Source organism: Panthera tigris, chromosome D4 (assembly GCF_018350195.1).
Source record: "Panthera tigris isolate Pti1 chromosome D4, P.tigris_Pti1_mat1.1, whole genome shotgun sequence".
Classification (NCBI taxonomy): domain Eukaryota; kingdom Metazoa; phylum Chordata; class Mammalia; order Carnivora; family Felidae; genus Panthera; species Panthera tigris.
This window is the reverse complement of record NC_056672.1, coordinates 91,220,212-91,235,665: the sequence shown is the minus strand read 5'-3', so window position 1 is coordinate 91,235,665 and position 15,454 is coordinate 91,220,212. Positions and strand designations below refer to the sequence as shown.

The 15,454-nt window shown below is 62.9% G+C and overlaps 1 protein-coding gene across 2 annotated transcripts in view; it reads right to left on the bottom strand.

Annotated features, from left to right (window-relative positions):
* The window catches only part of COL5A1 (collagen type V alpha 1 chain), a 149,360-nt gene that overhangs the window by 29,645 nt on the left and 104,261 nt on the right, over positions 1–15,454 (bottom strand). For both annotated transcript variants that reach the window (XM_042965314.1, XM_042965315.1), the window contains exons 32-42: positions 14,942–14,995; positions 10,527–10,571; positions 10,348–10,401; positions 9,321–9,365; positions 8,826–8,879; positions 7,818–7,871; positions 4,853–4,906; positions 4,044–4,151; positions 2,600–2,689; positions 2,450–2,503; positions 1,045–1,152 (exon numbers count right to left, since the gene is read on the bottom strand). In XM_042965314.1, coding sequence (XP_042821248.1) covers positions 1,045–1,152; positions 2,450–2,503; positions 2,600–2,689; positions 4,044–4,151; positions 4,853–4,906; positions 7,818–7,871; positions 8,826–8,879; positions 9,321–9,365; positions 10,348–10,401; positions 10,527–10,571; positions 14,942–14,995 — 720 coding nt within the window. The remainder of the gene's footprint in view (positions 1–1,044; positions 1,153–2,449; positions 2,504–2,599; positions 2,690–4,043; positions 4,152–4,852; positions 4,907–7,817; positions 7,872–8,825; positions 8,880–9,320; positions 9,366–10,347; positions 10,402–10,526; positions 10,572–14,941; positions 14,996–15,454) is intronic.

Below are 15,454 nucleotides of genomic sequence, written 5' to 3'. Positions count from 1 at the left end.
TGATGGCCTCAGTGGAAACGATGAGATGCCATCAGAGCCGACACCACACCGAACGGATGTTTGCCGGGCAGGTGCTCCCTGCGTGGTATCGCGCTCGGCCGGGAAGGGAACCGGGCCCTTGCCACCCATGAACCGCCAAGCGCGGAACGCACGAGGAAGGTCTTTCTAACAGACATCCGTCAGTGCGGGCGTCCCAACTCTGTCGGGGATGGTCCATGAGCACGTCTGCCCTTCCCTCCCGGAGCCCTGCTCATTATGACACCTAAATTCCAAAGGGAAGTTTGAGCTGAAATTTGTCCCCGGGACCGACTGAATGCGGGGCAGGTGGGGGGTTTGCAAAGTCACGGTGGACACCAAATACGGTCGGGGTGGGGGCACATCAGGGCAGCAAGGGGCACTTTGTGGTTACTCCGGGAAAGGTGCTTGGCGGAGGGCGGCCAGTGGCTTCCCGGGAGGTCTACGCATGAAGGGACCCGTTAATCTCCTTCCTGGAAACCAAGGCTGGGGCAGGAGGCCTCACGAAGCCTCCACGCTGGGCTGGGCCACACTCGGGGTCACTGACAGCCGGCTGTCGGGGGTCCAGGGAGAAGTTTCTCTTCTTGGCACATGCCTCCCGGCCCCAGGCCAGGGGAGGGGGCTCCCATCCCAAACACCCATCCTTCTCCCACAAAGACCAGCCTGGCTCGGGTGACTGGGACCCGGCCACACATGGAGCCCAGAGCCCGGCCGAGACCAAGGCTGAGGCCACACTGGGACACACACGGTCCCCAGCCCCTCCCTCTGTGTGCACGGGCTGGGGCACAGCCGCGCAGGTGAGCTCCCCGGCACCCTCTGGCTCAGGTGACTCTGAAAGAAGCCAGCCAGCGCTGGGAACCCATCCTTGGACCTCAGTCAGGACGCTGGGGACACACCCACTTTCCTGGGGGACAAGCACACCCCCCACCCACCTCCCCACCTCCCGGCTCCCGCAAGCCCCTGGGGCACGCCCGTGGCAGGGATGGGGCTTGGCGGGCAGGGCCCCTGCGCCCCCGAGGCGGTACTTACGGGAGCTCCTTTCTCCCCAGCCGGCCCTGGAGGTCCTTGGGGCCCGGGTCTCCCTGGGATTCCGATGGGCCCAGCAGCACCGGCCGGGCCTCTCTCTCCGGGGGATCCCTGGGGCGGGCAAGAAAATGGCTCATTTCCAAGGCTCCCAAATGCACGGACACAATCTTCCAGAGTGCCACCAAGCCTTATCCCTCCAGAGCCCTCAATAGTTCCAGGGCCCTTCACGGTGCACGCTACTTAGACCAGCGTTCGAGGCTCTGGGTTTCTGGGCCCCTCCTGGCTCCTCCCTTCCCACAATTCCAAGCAGACGCCTGCCTCCTCCCCAGGGTCTGAGAACACACCCTCCTTAAGTGCTTGCCTGGGGTGCCCTCCTGGCCCGGGGCCCCCATCCTCTCCCCCCCCCCGAGGTCTGCCTGCCCACATCAGGCTCCCTTTCCATCCCGCTCCCCCATGTCGCATGTTCTATGCTCTATGGAGGATGTTCTGCCCCACTGACCCCCCCTCCCCCAGAGCACCGCTGACGGGTGGGAACCGGCCTAATCCTAGGGTCAGCACAGGCAGGCCACCATTGCCCAGGCATCGCTCCGCACCGTCCTTTATCGGAAAGAAAGGTACCATTTTCATTTCCACCTGGCTTCCCTGAAACGGTCCGTAACTCGGGTGGGGAGAGCTGGGGTTACCGTGTGGTCTGTGCTCAGACCCAGAAGGCGGGGGGGGGGGTCCTACAAACCCACATCTGTGCAGCAGAGCTGGGGCCCCGTCCGAAGGGCAGGGGGAGATGCGGCCCCCGTTACACCTCCACGGAGTGCCAGCCGAGAACAGGGGTCTGTGGGCACGCCTCCCAAGGGTGGGCGCGGCCCCGCACGGTCCCCGATTCCCCCAGACCACAGAGGCGGCTCTGGGAACGCTGCGTCCTCAGACCTCTCCTAGCTGGACTCCCAACGTTGGAGGCACCATTCCGGCAACAGACGGCACCTGTGCTGGCTGACCTGTGCGTGGGCAGCCCCGGGGCAGGCGGGCAGCCTGACTCTCCAATCCACACTCAGAGACGGGAGATCTGTGCCCCTTCCCTTCCCTTCCCTCCCCACAGCCCCGGGCCCAGACCTACACTCGGCTCGTCAGCACCTGCCTTGCTCCTCCAAAGGCAGGATGGAGACACGCGGCCCTCCCTCCACACCGCCGAGCTCTCTGCCTGTCCTCACACAGCGTGCCCCCCGCTCGTGATCACCCCGGCTGCCAGCTCGGGACCCGCTGCCCGCCTCCTCCACGTGGCCTGCCCAGGACCCACAGCGGGCCAAGGTCGGTGGGCACGCTCTCCTGGCCCTCGGGGCCGCCCTGTCTGCCTGCCCCCCAGGCTCGGAGGAAGAGGTCGGATAAAGTGTCTGTGCCGGCCAGCCGCACTCACCGCGGGGCCTGGCGGGCCAGGGGGGCCTTCGCTGCCTTTCAGTCCGAGTGCGCCCTGCAAAGCAACGAGAACACGTTCGGGACACCGCGGGGAGAGGGCCCCGGGCTGGGCGGCGTCCAGCTCCATCACCCCGCCCGGCCCCTCACTCACCACTGGACCGGGAAGCCCCCGATCCCCAGGGAAACCACGCAGTCCAGGGGGGCCGTCTTTCCCAGGGAGGCCGGCGGGACCCGGGTCACCCTGAAATCAGAGCCACAGATGAGCTTCTGAGCGATGCCCGGGACCAGGGTGGCTGGGGAGGTGGGGCGAGGCTTCCTCTCCCAGATCCACCAGACTGAAGCCGGAGTGGGGCAGCCCCAGGCACTGGCTCCAGAAGGAGCCTCTGAGGGGCGGCTTGACGTGCTCCCGGGCAGCTCGGTGCACAGGAGCGTGACCGGTGCTCGCGCCTGGTAGGCACTTTCCGAGGGCTGGCTCTGCGTGTGGTTTGGGGACAGACTCCACCCCTCTGGGCTCAGGGTGGGTTGAGCGGGAGCCGAGGGCCCCCACGTCTGCCCTTTCCGTACACTTGGGGCTCCTCGTAAAACTGCTCAGGTAAAGGAGCCTGTGGCCAGACCACTGGCCACATCACCCGAAACAGACCCACCACCCAAGAGACTTGTTCCCAGCCTGAAACCACATTTCCCAAAAAGATAAACCAGCTGAGCGTTTTCCCTGAAGCACATGAAAGCTTTGATATATCTTCCAGAACTTTCTCCAGGGCCCGGCATGGGAGCAGAGGGCATCTCCGACCAGCACGCCCTTGACCCTTCCAAACTAGGACAGCTCTCTCGGTGAGGGGATACGTGCCCACCCACATCTACGCGTGTGTCTACATACGTCACACAGTCACACACACGTGTACGCGTCCTTAAGTGCACACACGTGTATCCCAGCACAGACACGTGCAATTCTTCCAACAACGCTTTACTGGCTCTCCTTCCTTATTCGCGGGTTTACTCTTGCGCCTGTGCTCGCGTGCACGGCTGGGTTTGCTGCGTCCCTCCCTGAAAAGCTGCGAGGGGAGAAGCTCGCCATTTTCAAGCCGATACCCAGGAATTACGACCACCAACCAGGGGCGCGCCCCGGCTGCGTGGGGAGGCTTCCTGGGGAACAAAGACGGGACGCAGGACCCACGCTAAGAGGCAGGCTAGAAACACGTCCACTTTCTGTTTTCGTTATTTATCCTTTAGCCTCTTGTGGTGGGAAACTTTTTAACGGGTCGCTTTCTGCTAAATCAGTTTCAGACACGAAACGTCAGGGTGGGTTATGTGCGTCTGGGAGCCGGAGTGGCAGCCGGGGGAGGGGAGGCCAGCCGGGCACGGCCCCGGGGCCGAAGGCCAAGGACGGTTTGACCCCCGGCCCCCCGCTGCCATCCCCCTCTGCGGCAACACAGCCCAGATCCTCCTTCAGACCAGGCAAAAGTGGTCGTCTGGGGAGCCAGCTGGCACGAACAGCACTGGTCTGAGACCCCCCACTCGTTCATCAGAAAACAGCCGGACAGAACAGCGATCCCTCCGTGAAGTCCAGGCCGGCAAGGGAGGCCCGACGAACTCACCTTCGTCCCTTCTTTCCCGGCAAGGCCGGGGAGCCCCTGCTCACCGGGGGGGCCTGGGGGCCCGGGGTGGCCACGCTCGCCCATTGGGCCCGTTTCTCCCGTGGGACCCTGCGGGGAGAGTCCACGTCAGCCCCGAGCGTTTTCGAGACACGCCAGGGAGCAACCTTGCCTTCCGAAGCTAAGGACAGCCCTGGGCACGGAGGCAGAGGGCCCGCTGTGTGCCCTCCAAACCCCACAGTGTTTTGCGAGCGTCCTCTCTCTGGTAAAAGTCCAGGAGGAAACGGACGGGGCGGACGGGGTGGTTGGGTGCCGCGAGGGTGGCCCGGTGGCCACGCGAGAGGTGGGCGGCGTGCCCACATCCCCCTCGGTCCGCGGCCGCAGCGGGTCAACGTCTTATTTCCTGCTGCATCAGGTGGGAACTCGCTGCCCAGTTTTGCTGCTCCAAGCCATCGGTCCTGGCTGCAGGCCACCGTGCGGTGACCCACGGGCCGCGGCACTGGCCGGAGCCAGGAGGCCCAGGCTGCCGGGGGCTCGGGGGCAGGGAAGAGCGGGCCCGAGCCGGGCCTGGCCCCGGCTGCCCGCAAGCCAGCTCCGTTCCGCTAGCTTGCCTCGTGCTGATTGTTCAACAGACCGTCCCCCGTTCTCCCCATCTGGCTCCCTGTGCAGAGCTCATCTCTGAACGCTAACAAGCCGCGGGACTCGGGATTCTCCGTCAGCAGCACCTACGCCTTCCGAACCCTGGGGCACCTCCCTCCCGTGTGGGCGCCGCGCAGATGGCCAACAAAAGCGGGGGGGACGCGGCTGCTTACCTGAGGGCCCACGACGCCCGGGGGCCCTGGGGGGCCGGTCTTGCCTTGGAAACCCTGCGGAGAGAGAGTCACCATGCCGAGATGGCCGAGCGGTTCTCATCAGAAGGCTCGCGCCCCGACCCCCGACCCCGACCCCCGACAGCGAAGGTTCCCCACCACACTTGCGAGGGCCCGTCTCCCCGCTTTTGTCTGTGTGTATATTTCGCGAACACAGTGAGGCCGGAGAGGTTAGCTTCGCTCGCTGCTTTTCCGCCACCGGGCTTTTGTGCCGGGAAACAGATTTTAAAGCCGCCGATCCTGACAGCGTCACTAAGCGTTCACTTTCCCGGCGGACTCGGCACCATTGTTCAGCCTCCGGAAGCTCGACTCGGGAGCTACCTCTGGGCTGTTTCTCATCAGCGACTTTGGGAGATGGTCCCACGTGTGTCGCTAACGCCTCTGCCGAGTGACAGGTGACCTCACCCGCCCCTCGGCATCTGTGGGAACCGGGACAGGGCGGGGGTCTTCGCCGCTTTCGTAACCCGGCAACTCGAACGCGCGGTCAGCCGGGTTCAGGGGGTTCCTCGCCTCTGCCCGCACACGGCTCGTGTGCCACAGCCCCGCCTTCAGTTTGGATGGTGGCTCTGTTACGCGTCCTCCCTTCGAGGAGGCGGCTGCGGCTGCGAAGCAGGGACGCTTCGTTTCCAGGCGCATCTACAGAGCCCTGCACGTGCCAACAAGATGCCCTCTGCAGGTGCCGAGACGCTGGCAGGAACGTGCAGCTGTGACGCCCGGGAAGCTGTTAGTGGGAGCTCTAGAATCTGGAGGGGGGCGTCTTAAGCCACAGGGAGACCTGGGGGGCGAGCGGGCTGGCCCGCGTGGCTGATGGGCAAGGGCGGTTCCCTGCCTCACTGCCGGACGGCCGCCGGGCCAGCACCGGAGACTTCACGCTTAGTCGCTGGACCGTGCAGGGCCCACGGCGGATTCAGCGTCTCTGCAAATTCTCGGGGGGCTCTTCTCTTGAGGCCCAAGGGAAGCTGCATGCAGTGCACGGGAATGGCCGTACTTTATTTATCTTGCGAGAGAGACGGCGTGTGCGTGTGCACGTGCGTGCGAGCGGAGAAAGGGCAGAAAGAAAGGGCGAGAAAGAGAGAATCCCAAGCAGACTCCGCGATGTCAGCAGAGCCCCACATGGGGCTCAGACTCGGGAACGGTGAGATCGTGACCTGAGCCGAGATCCAGAATCGGACGTTTAACCGACTGAAGCCCCCAGGCGTCCCGGAAATGGCCATTTTTCAAGCAGAACCTTTGGAGGCAGCGTTTACAGGGTCAGAAACAAGGGGTGGTGGACAGGTCAAGGGCACCCTCACGTGGGGGGCCGTGGCACAAGTGCCAAGTGCAGGCAGGAGCCTGAGTATAAGGCAGGAAAGGCCCGTCCGTTTGCCCTGGGGTCAGGACCATCCCTGGCTGGTCTCGAGCCCCTGGCTGGGACATGAGCTTTGGGCTCACGCTTAGAAGCGATGCCCTTTGCTGCATCCGTTTTCTAAAGAACAAAGTCAACACCCGAGGGAAGACCTTTCTGGAAGGTTTGTCTGGACGCCCCGTGTTGGAGACATCTGTCCTGCCTGGGTCTGGAGACCGGGTGCCCCCCGCGTCCACGAGGGCAGCCAGGCACGGCACGGGTAGCTGGGAAGCCCCTACATTACTTTCCCAGCAAAGACGAGCAGCTTAATTACTCCACCAGCCTCTGTCTGGGGTGAGGCAGAGGCAGAAAGGCACACGCTTGGCAAAACCTTGTGTCTTGTCTCCTCAGAACAGCATTAGAGAAAAACAGGCAAAGCTCAAACGGAATGTTTTAATTTTTCTCTATAAACAAAAGAACGAGGTGACGTGCATTCATCAGCCAGCATGCGCCCCGCAGCAGAACGCCGGGAAGGTGCAATTAAAAGAACCTTTGTCACAATGAACCAGGGGGACAAGGGGATGCTTTTAGCGCAGGCACGGAGGAGATGTTAACGGCGGCATTCAAAGCTTCGTGGGACGCGGGGTTTGCTGTGAGACCCTTTCAGAGGCCCGTGACTACAAAGAAAACTGGCCGTAGAGACAGAGGGGCCGGCTCAGCAGCCTGTGCCGTCTTTCTGGTGACCAGGAGGTCCCCACCCGTCCGAGCCTGGAGCCTCCAGGTCACAGGTGCGCCCACGGCCCCCCGCGGACACGCCCGCCGTGGGCGCGGTGGGCTGGCCTGCAGGGCCAGGAAAGGACCTTATTTCTGAAAGATGCTTTTTCTTCCCACTGAAAACGCCGGGCGCTTTAACCTCCGGCCAACAGCGACGCAGCCTGCACTGGGCTTCTCCAAAGGGAGGTGGGCAGTGCACCCGGGACGGCAGAATCGCTCACCGATCACGAGCCTGGCTGAAAGCCCAAGTTATAATGGGCGGGCCACCTGCCTCATTGAAGGGGCCCCGCGTAGCCCCTGCCATCAGCCCCGGGGCCGGGAGGGCCCGCACAGACAAGGCGCCAGGCCGTGTCCCTTCTCTTACTACATCCCAGCGCGAAATGGCAGAATGGCACGGGGTCTTTCCGGCTCGCTTTCTGGCCCGAAGGCGCACACTTCGAGAGTGGCCGCAATCACGATTCCTCACTGAGGAACAGGAGGCTGGGTGCACACGGTTCAGCGTGCGGGTGGCATTTTGTCTGCCATGATGGTTCTGAACGTGACCCTGGACCGAAGTTGCCGGGACACCTTGGGCACCGGCACCGGCCTTCTGCGCACACAGAGCCACCGCTGGCCTGCACGGGGCCGTCCGCAGGCAGGCTCACCCCGAGTCAGCGGAAGATGGCCGCCACCTCAGGGGCCTTCCCGAGGCTGGCCACTTTCTCCCGAGCCCACGGGGCCGAGGAGGCGTGCCCACGGGCGGGGCTGTGGGAGAGGCCGGGCCAGCCTGCGTCCCCGTGTCCCCGTGTCCCCCACGCTGCCAATACTCACGGTCTCTCCTCTCTGTCCAGGGTGTCCCGGGAGCCCGTCCTTGCCCGGAGGGCCCTGAAGGAAGAGGCAAAGGGAAGAAGTTGCATTCAGTTCTGAGAGGCGCGCACCTTTGGGATTTCAGACCAAACAAGGGGACGAACACAGCCACCTCGCTTCAGAGAAAGCTCCTGCGAGGGTCACAGTGACCAAGTGTCACGTGGGGACCCAGCACCTGTGCGTCACCTCCCGAACCTGCGCAGCCTTCCCGAGCGCCACACTTCCCCTCCCAGGGGAGAAACTGAGGCAGGGAGAGGTGCAGCCGTGGGACGCACAGGCAGCAGCACGGGGACCCGGGTCCGCCTTGTCCTGGCCGCTGACCCCCAGCATGTCCGTCTGGCGACAGTGCCCACGGTCAGGCATCTTTCCTTCTGGGGTGTAACAGAGTGCGCTCTGCCTGTGCTGACTTGGACTGTGCCCCCAAAATACAGGGGGAAGTGCTAGCCGCCCCGCACCTGCGAAGGTGACCTCGTTTGGAAATGGGGGCTTTGCAGACGTCACCGACGCAAGGTCACACTGCACTGGGGTGTTCCCAAAGTCGGTGGCTGGTGTCCTCACAGCAAGACGGGGGCGTGACGACCCAGGGACACCCCCAGAGGAGGCGCCACGTTAGGGTGCAGGTAGAGACCGAGTGAAGGGCGTACAAGCCGCGGTCGGCCAGCAACCACGGGAAGCCGGGAGCGGGGCGGGGAGGGGGCGGTCTCTCCCAGAGCCCCCCAGGAGGAACCGGCCCCGCCAACCCCTGATCTTGGCCTCTTGGCCTCCAGACTGCGAGACAGCACGTTTCTGCTGTCTCAAGTGGCCGAGTTGGTGGTAATTTGCAACGGTGGCCCGGGACACTCACACTGGACCCAACTACAAGATCGTGTCCGCCCAAATGGGAGAGAGGTCCGCGCTTCCAAAAAGCGGCTCTCTCCAGTTTCCCCGCCGACGCCCCTCCCACCGGCCCAGCAAGGAAAACACGTTACTCACAGGAGGGCCCTTGGGTCCAGGGAAACCGGTGGGTCCTTGGGGTCCGTTGGGTCCCTGCGGATAGAGAACGGCCAGCTGAGCACAGATGTCCTTTCCCCAGTGCGTGGGGAACCAGGAGACCCCACCATGGTCCTCCCGAGTCCTTGGTTCTCCGAGCAAAGTCTCTTTGTGCTCCCCCGGACCCTTTCTCCATTTATTCCAGCCCCCTGCCCCCCGCCAACGCAACAAAGGAGGTCAGTCCGGGGAGCTGAGGGGGGCAGCTTGGGGCCGAGGGCCGGGGGAGGGGGCCGCCCGCTTCGACAGGCAAGAGACCTCACTCCCAGCGAAGGCTATCACTGACCCGCTTTGGGATCCTAGGAAAACCCTCTCCTTCGGTAGGACTGGAGACACGCCTCCCTCTCCCCAGCCCACCCCGGGAAGAAACGGGGAGGGACATTTAAGGCAGGCTGCCTCCCCAGAGATGTTGGCAGAGGCCCGCGTGTTCACGGTGCTCACCCGTTCACCCGGAGGGCCAGCGGGGCCGTCGCCTCCAGAGTTGCCCTAGGAAGGGAGGGACACAGAAAAAACAGCTTCACCACGATGATCTTTATCATCACTGCCTGTGACAGAACACTGGCCCGTGACATCACGGGACGTCAGTCACACACGGCACACGGGCACAGGCGCGGGTCACCAGGACTTCCAGGAAAGGGCAGAGGGCGCCAGCCGCCGATCCACGCTCCCAAAGGCCACCTGTCTTGTCATCAGACCCTGAGCTGCTATCCATGGGGCTGTGACATTTCCCCGAGAAGAGCCCCCTGCGGAGGGACAAAGGCCACGCTCCCACCAGGAAGTGTGTCGAAAAGTCACATGGCGATAGGACCCAGGCATCTGCCCCGGGGCCCCCACAAGCGGTGACAACGGCTGTGCCGTGGTATCACTCGCTCGTGCAGGGGAGCGTTAATCCCTGTACGGAAACGTGGGACGCACCGGCACTCAGCGCGGGAGAATGTTCTGTACCCCCCGGTGGACACATCCCACTAGCCGGGGGGCCAGCTCTGCACCCCAGCCGAGCAGAAGGCCCACGTCCCTCGGTGGGAGCGCACTTTGGAATGGCGTCCCGGCCGAACGGGGAGGGCCTGCTTGGCTGTCACGTTTCCACGCTGAGAAAACGGGAGGAGGGGACGTAAGGGACAGGCTCGGGCTCTCCCTCTGAGGCAGGAGGTAGAAACGGGCCCTCCCCACCAGAACCGGATGGTGGGGTACCCGGATGGCTCAGCACTTGTGCAAAGCCCGGGGGCCCGGTCCCCTAAGGCTGCGGAGGTCCCAGTGTGGGGTGGCCCTTCCCGCCACGGCTCCGTCGGGGCTGAGGCACGTGATGCAACTCAACCTGACCTGTCCGAGGGCTGCTGGCCCGGCTCCTTCCTAAATACCCTCAAGCAAATTTCCTTTTTTTTCTCCCAACAAAAAGGCCACGGATCACCCACAGGTGCTCCACGTGTGGGTGGCGTGGCTGATGCCCCAGAAGTCACTGAAAACCTACCTTGGGGCCGGGCTTCCCAGTGATGCCCCGGGGGCCCCGTTCGCCCCTCGGACCCTGCACGGGGGGGAGAGAGGAAAGGTGAGCTCGAATCCTCCCAGCCCTGGACACCTCCCTCCCCCTCCCACCGAGCATGCCCCCTGCAATGTGCTCCCGCTTCTGGAAGCCCAGAGGGTGGTTACCGTCGGGCCTCGCTGCCCCCGTGGTCCTGGCTTCCCAGGTGTGCCCTAGAACCAGAGAAAGAAGCGGCTGGTCAGTCACTTGTCAGAGACCCCTGCCACGGCCTGGGTGGTGGCCCTCTCCTGGGTTACGGGGAGAGAGCTCGGAAACAGAAGCCGGGAAGGTCTGCTCTCCTTGTCTGTGCTTCTCCAGGAGATTTTTCAGGCCGAGGGGACTTCACTGCACATTCGATACACAGAGCTTTGTGTTTCCGCACAGGCCTGTAGAAATCCAATTTTCTCCCTGCAGTCTGATGGATGTTTACCGCCCTATCTGGTTTCCTTTCCGCAAGCATCAACACCCCCCACTTCCCCTCCCGCCCGCCCTCTCCCTCCCTTTCTCCATCTCTCTCAGTGGCGGGGGCGAGGGGGATCATTACCGCAACCCCTTTCATACATAATTTACTTTTGCTACAGTTCCGAATATTAGCCATTAAATTTTCAACAGGCTCCACAGTCAAGCAAACTTGCGGCTCCATATATAAATCATACACCCAAAGTCATCGGCTGCTCTTCTCGTAGAACCTAGACTCCTTTTTCTTGGCGGTGTTGTTTTGCATTTTCCAAACCACGGAAAACAGATGCGCCACATTTGTTTTTCTCGGAAGCAGAGCTTGGGTAACGGGTAACCGCGGTTCACCCGCAGCGCGCAGAAGCAACGGGCGGACCGCCATCCCGGTGTCCCCACCGCCTCCCGATTCATCTTCCAGAACTTTATTCCGATTTCGAGAGACGAAGCCCAAGACGGAGCTGAGCCGCGAAGGCCACCTGCCGCACCGTCTCTCCCCAGCTTTGACTTGCTCGCTGCTGGAATCAAAACTGCTCTGTGCCGTCTGCCGTCTTGGAGTGAATTTAATACAACGGTTTACGGTGACGAGGTGATTATGTGTCCTTCCAAGAATGCACTCTGGTTTCCCTGCTTTAATTACCTGGCGATAGCCTTTGGCTCCAAATAAATATTTGCATACGAACATTAATGCAACATCTGCTTTCTTCGCGCTGTTGGCTTTTACCAGCGTGGACGCCGGGCCAGCCCCGGCTACTTGTTGGCGTCCGTGGGTGCGTCCAGCCGCGCGTCTTCTCCGCCAAGTCCCACACCCGTGAGCCCGGGCACAGAGGGCAGGACCGAGGCTCAGCCCCGGCCTCCCGGGTGAGCCTGCTGCCCAAGGGTTTCCCTGTAAACTGAACCAGAGACGGACGGATGCTGCTCAACAGGAACCGCCCCGTCCACGGTCTGCTTGGTGACTCGCCTGTGAGCGCCTGTCCTCATGTCCTCACGGGGGATGCGCAGTCCCAGAAACGGCCCTGCTCCGGCCGAGAAGCCAAGCACAGGTGCATCTCTGGACTCCGGCCTCCCGGGCCCCTCAGCCACCAGCCCCGCAGAGCCGCCCTCCCGGTCCGCAGATGGCTCAGGAGCGGCGGGAGCAGGCACCACGGAACCCCTGCCTGTGTCCCTCTCCTCCATGATTTCCAACTGGGACTCTCAGGGATGACATTTTCAATGTGGCTGGTGCCTTCAGTCACGTGGCAAGACGGACCATGCCCCATGGGGGTGGCCTTGAGGCCCCGGGGACACCACCCTTTTGCCCCCACCACCTGTTCACCGTCCCCTTGTCTCTCCCCCCCCCACTCTGCCCCCTGCTCAGGCCTCAGTCCTTTGTCCCGGGCATCTGTGAGGCCCAGCCCACCTCCGCCCCTCCAGGCTGTCCCTGAGCCCTCCCTACCTCTGCAGTCAACCGCCCCCCCTTCCCCAGCACATCTGGTTTGTCCCTGAGCACGCTCCGCCATCCGCCACACCATCTGCTTTACAGACTTGCTCCCTGTCCCCACCCTTGGAAGGCAAGTTCCACGAGGGCAGGGATCTGGGCTTCTGTGGCTCTGTCCCCAGGGCTCCAAGAGCACCTGACATGTGGGGACAGGGGAGGTGCTCAACTAATGCCATTTGGATGGAGGGAGAGCTGCGTGGATGGACGGATGGAGGGAGGGAGGGAGGGAGGGACACAGTGACAGGCTGGCAAGAATGACCCCATAACTTGGTCTGGAAGGGTCAGCGAGCCAGCCGGATTGCCAGGATCGGCGATCAAGGAAGAGTTGCAAACCACCAGGGCACCGGGAAGGTCACTGTCACTGGGAAAAAATTTCCTCTTCCTTTCCTGGGGAAGGTTCCAGAATAAAGACATCTCTCTCAGGAGATATGTGGGGGGGGACAGACGTGCATAATTCCGGGGTTCCTCTCCCGTGCAGGGATGTGGGTCCTCAGTCGCCCCCGGGGAGGGCGTGGGGAGCCCATGAGCTGAGCCGTGAATGGTCCAGGTCTCCTGACAGGACGTGCTCGTGAAACTGTAGCCATCTGTGTGGTTCACTTGTGTGCAGGGCCATCTTGGACGCTTCCCAGGGACGGACTTGGCCTTTTCCTCTAGATCCCACGTCCTCCGCTTGCCTCTGTGCCCCCAACACCCGGGAGGGGCACAGGGAATATTTCTCCCACGATATGCGCGAACGTGCTTGCCGGTCCTACTTGGCCCTTGCCCGAGCCGTTGCCTTTTGTAAAAGTTGACATCGTTGTCCTCAGGGCCTGCCCCCACCAAGGTGGCCTCCGAATACAGCAACCACCACAGGCAGCTTGGAAAAGCCCCGTAAATTCCCAGCATCGTTTCCTTGCGTCTCTGCTTTAGGTCCTGGGAACCAGGAGCCAAACCTCACAAGAGCAAAGCTTCTGGACCCATGCTCCCCCGTTCTGCAACCACATCTGTTTTCGGTGGCGTCCCTGGTGACCCCCAGCACCGACGCATGGGGATAACGGCCCGTGGGGCTTGGGGGGGGGGTACCCGGGCATCTCTCTGCCCCTCTGAGCTCAGGAAGCTGAGTAGCTCTACAGGGGCGGGGAGAGAAGAGCGGGGCTTGGGCCCGAGTGCCGGCCCTAGGGCGCCGGCCAGGCCTCCACGGCCCCACGCGACCCATCCCGACGGGGCCTTGATCCCTGGCCCCAGCGGGCTCCTCCACGGACAGGGGCTGTGGCCAAATCACACGACCAAATGCCGAACATCGCGGCCCCTCTAGGAGAGTCTCGCCACGAGCTGGTGTCAAAGGTCAGGAGGCCGCCACCAGCACAGAAGCCACTCCCTTATCACCCCCATGCTTCCCGGACCCTGGCCCACCCTTCACAGCGGCCTCTGTGAGTATTCCAGAGGGCAGCTTTCCCCAAAGGCGTCCGTCAGACTCTCTCTGGAGGTCAGACAGACAGGTAGGGAGGCGGATGGGTACACGGACAGCGACAGACAAGGAAGAGCCAGACAGACACGCTCGCAGATGTACGTGCAGGTGAACAGGTAGATGCGCGTGGAGATCAGGTCCAGCTGCAGATGACGACAGTGTCCCCGTGCTCACGCCGTCTCCTCGCACTGAGGGCAGTTCCCCGTTTTCTATCTACCTCAGGCATCGGGCACGTACACGTTTGTTTACGCGGGTTGGGCTGGCTTGAGGTCTCTCTCCGTTTTTCGGGAGAGCTCACCGTCTCTGCTCAGACGCGGTGAGGACAGATCGGGGCAGGGGTCTCTCTGGGAAGACGCAGCCCTCCTGTGCCAGGAGCAACAGCGTGGGCGCAGGGGAAAGGGCCGGGCCTGTCCCAGTTCCCGCAAAAGCGGCAGTCCTTCCTCCGAGGTCTGGGGTCCTCCCCGCCCCAAGGTACGCCCTGCACACGTCTCGCAACCCGGCCTCTCTGCCCCCACATGCCTGTGGACAACCAGCTCAGAACTGAACGACCAAGAGGACCCCCTCGATCCTGCGTCCCGGGCGGCAATGCTCAGAGAGCGCCCTGTAATTTCCCCGACAGAAGGCCTGGAGCAGGGGGCGGTCAGGGCGGCGTGGGGGGCGTGGCTTCCTCAGCCCAGCCCTTCAGAACGCCACTGCCCATGGTGACAACGGAGTGAACCACAGCATCGGGCACCGGGCAGGTGCCCTGGGGCAACGGCAGCTTGGGAATGACGAGGGGGGAAGAGCTTCCTGAATTTGGACCGGCAGGGTAGGCAACACGCTCCTTTTTCCTCCTTCCCTTCCTTTAAAAATTCGCCCGGAGGAAAGGCCCTCGGGTTGAAAGACTCGGGTTTCGCTCACGGCCTGAGGAGCTGTCGGGGTCGCGGTGTCGGTCAGAAAGCATGCCCTCCCCTCCCGCCGCTGCCCTACAGCCCACCACCACCCAGCCCCGTGTGCGGGGAGTCTCCAGCGCTTGGTGCTGAAGGCCACGGGCTTAAGGTCCGCCATCTGGAAAGCGGTTTGGGCAGCAAAGTGGGTGAGAGCAAACAGGACGTGCCAGAAAATGCACCCGTTGAATACCAAGGCAGTGGAGCGAGCCACCTGACCGGAGGCCAGGCTGTCCTTACCCTGCCGCCCTTCTCTCCGTTGGCACCAGGAAAGCCGGGAAATCCGATAGAACCCTGAAAGAGAGGTGACTCATAAGGAAGCACGAGAGCTGGGCCAGAGAATCAGCTATGCTGCGTGTGCCAGCAGCAGCTTACGGTTCACGGCCTCAGACACGAGCTCCACCGACCCACCCCCGACCCACCCCCTCACCCCCCACCCATCCATCCATCCACCTTCTACCCTTCCATCCATCCATTCATCCATCCGTCCATCCGCCCACCCATCCACTCATTCACCCACCCAACCATCCAGCTACCCATCTACCCATCTACCCATATATCCATCCCATCCAACTATCCACCTACCCCTCCATCCACTCAGCCAACCATCCATCCATTCTGCCCAACCATATACCCACCACCCCGCCCCCAGCCAGCCATCCACCCATCTAACTATCCACCAATCTGTCCACCCACTCAAACACCATCCATCCATCCATCCATCCATCCATCCATCCAACCATCTGTCCATTC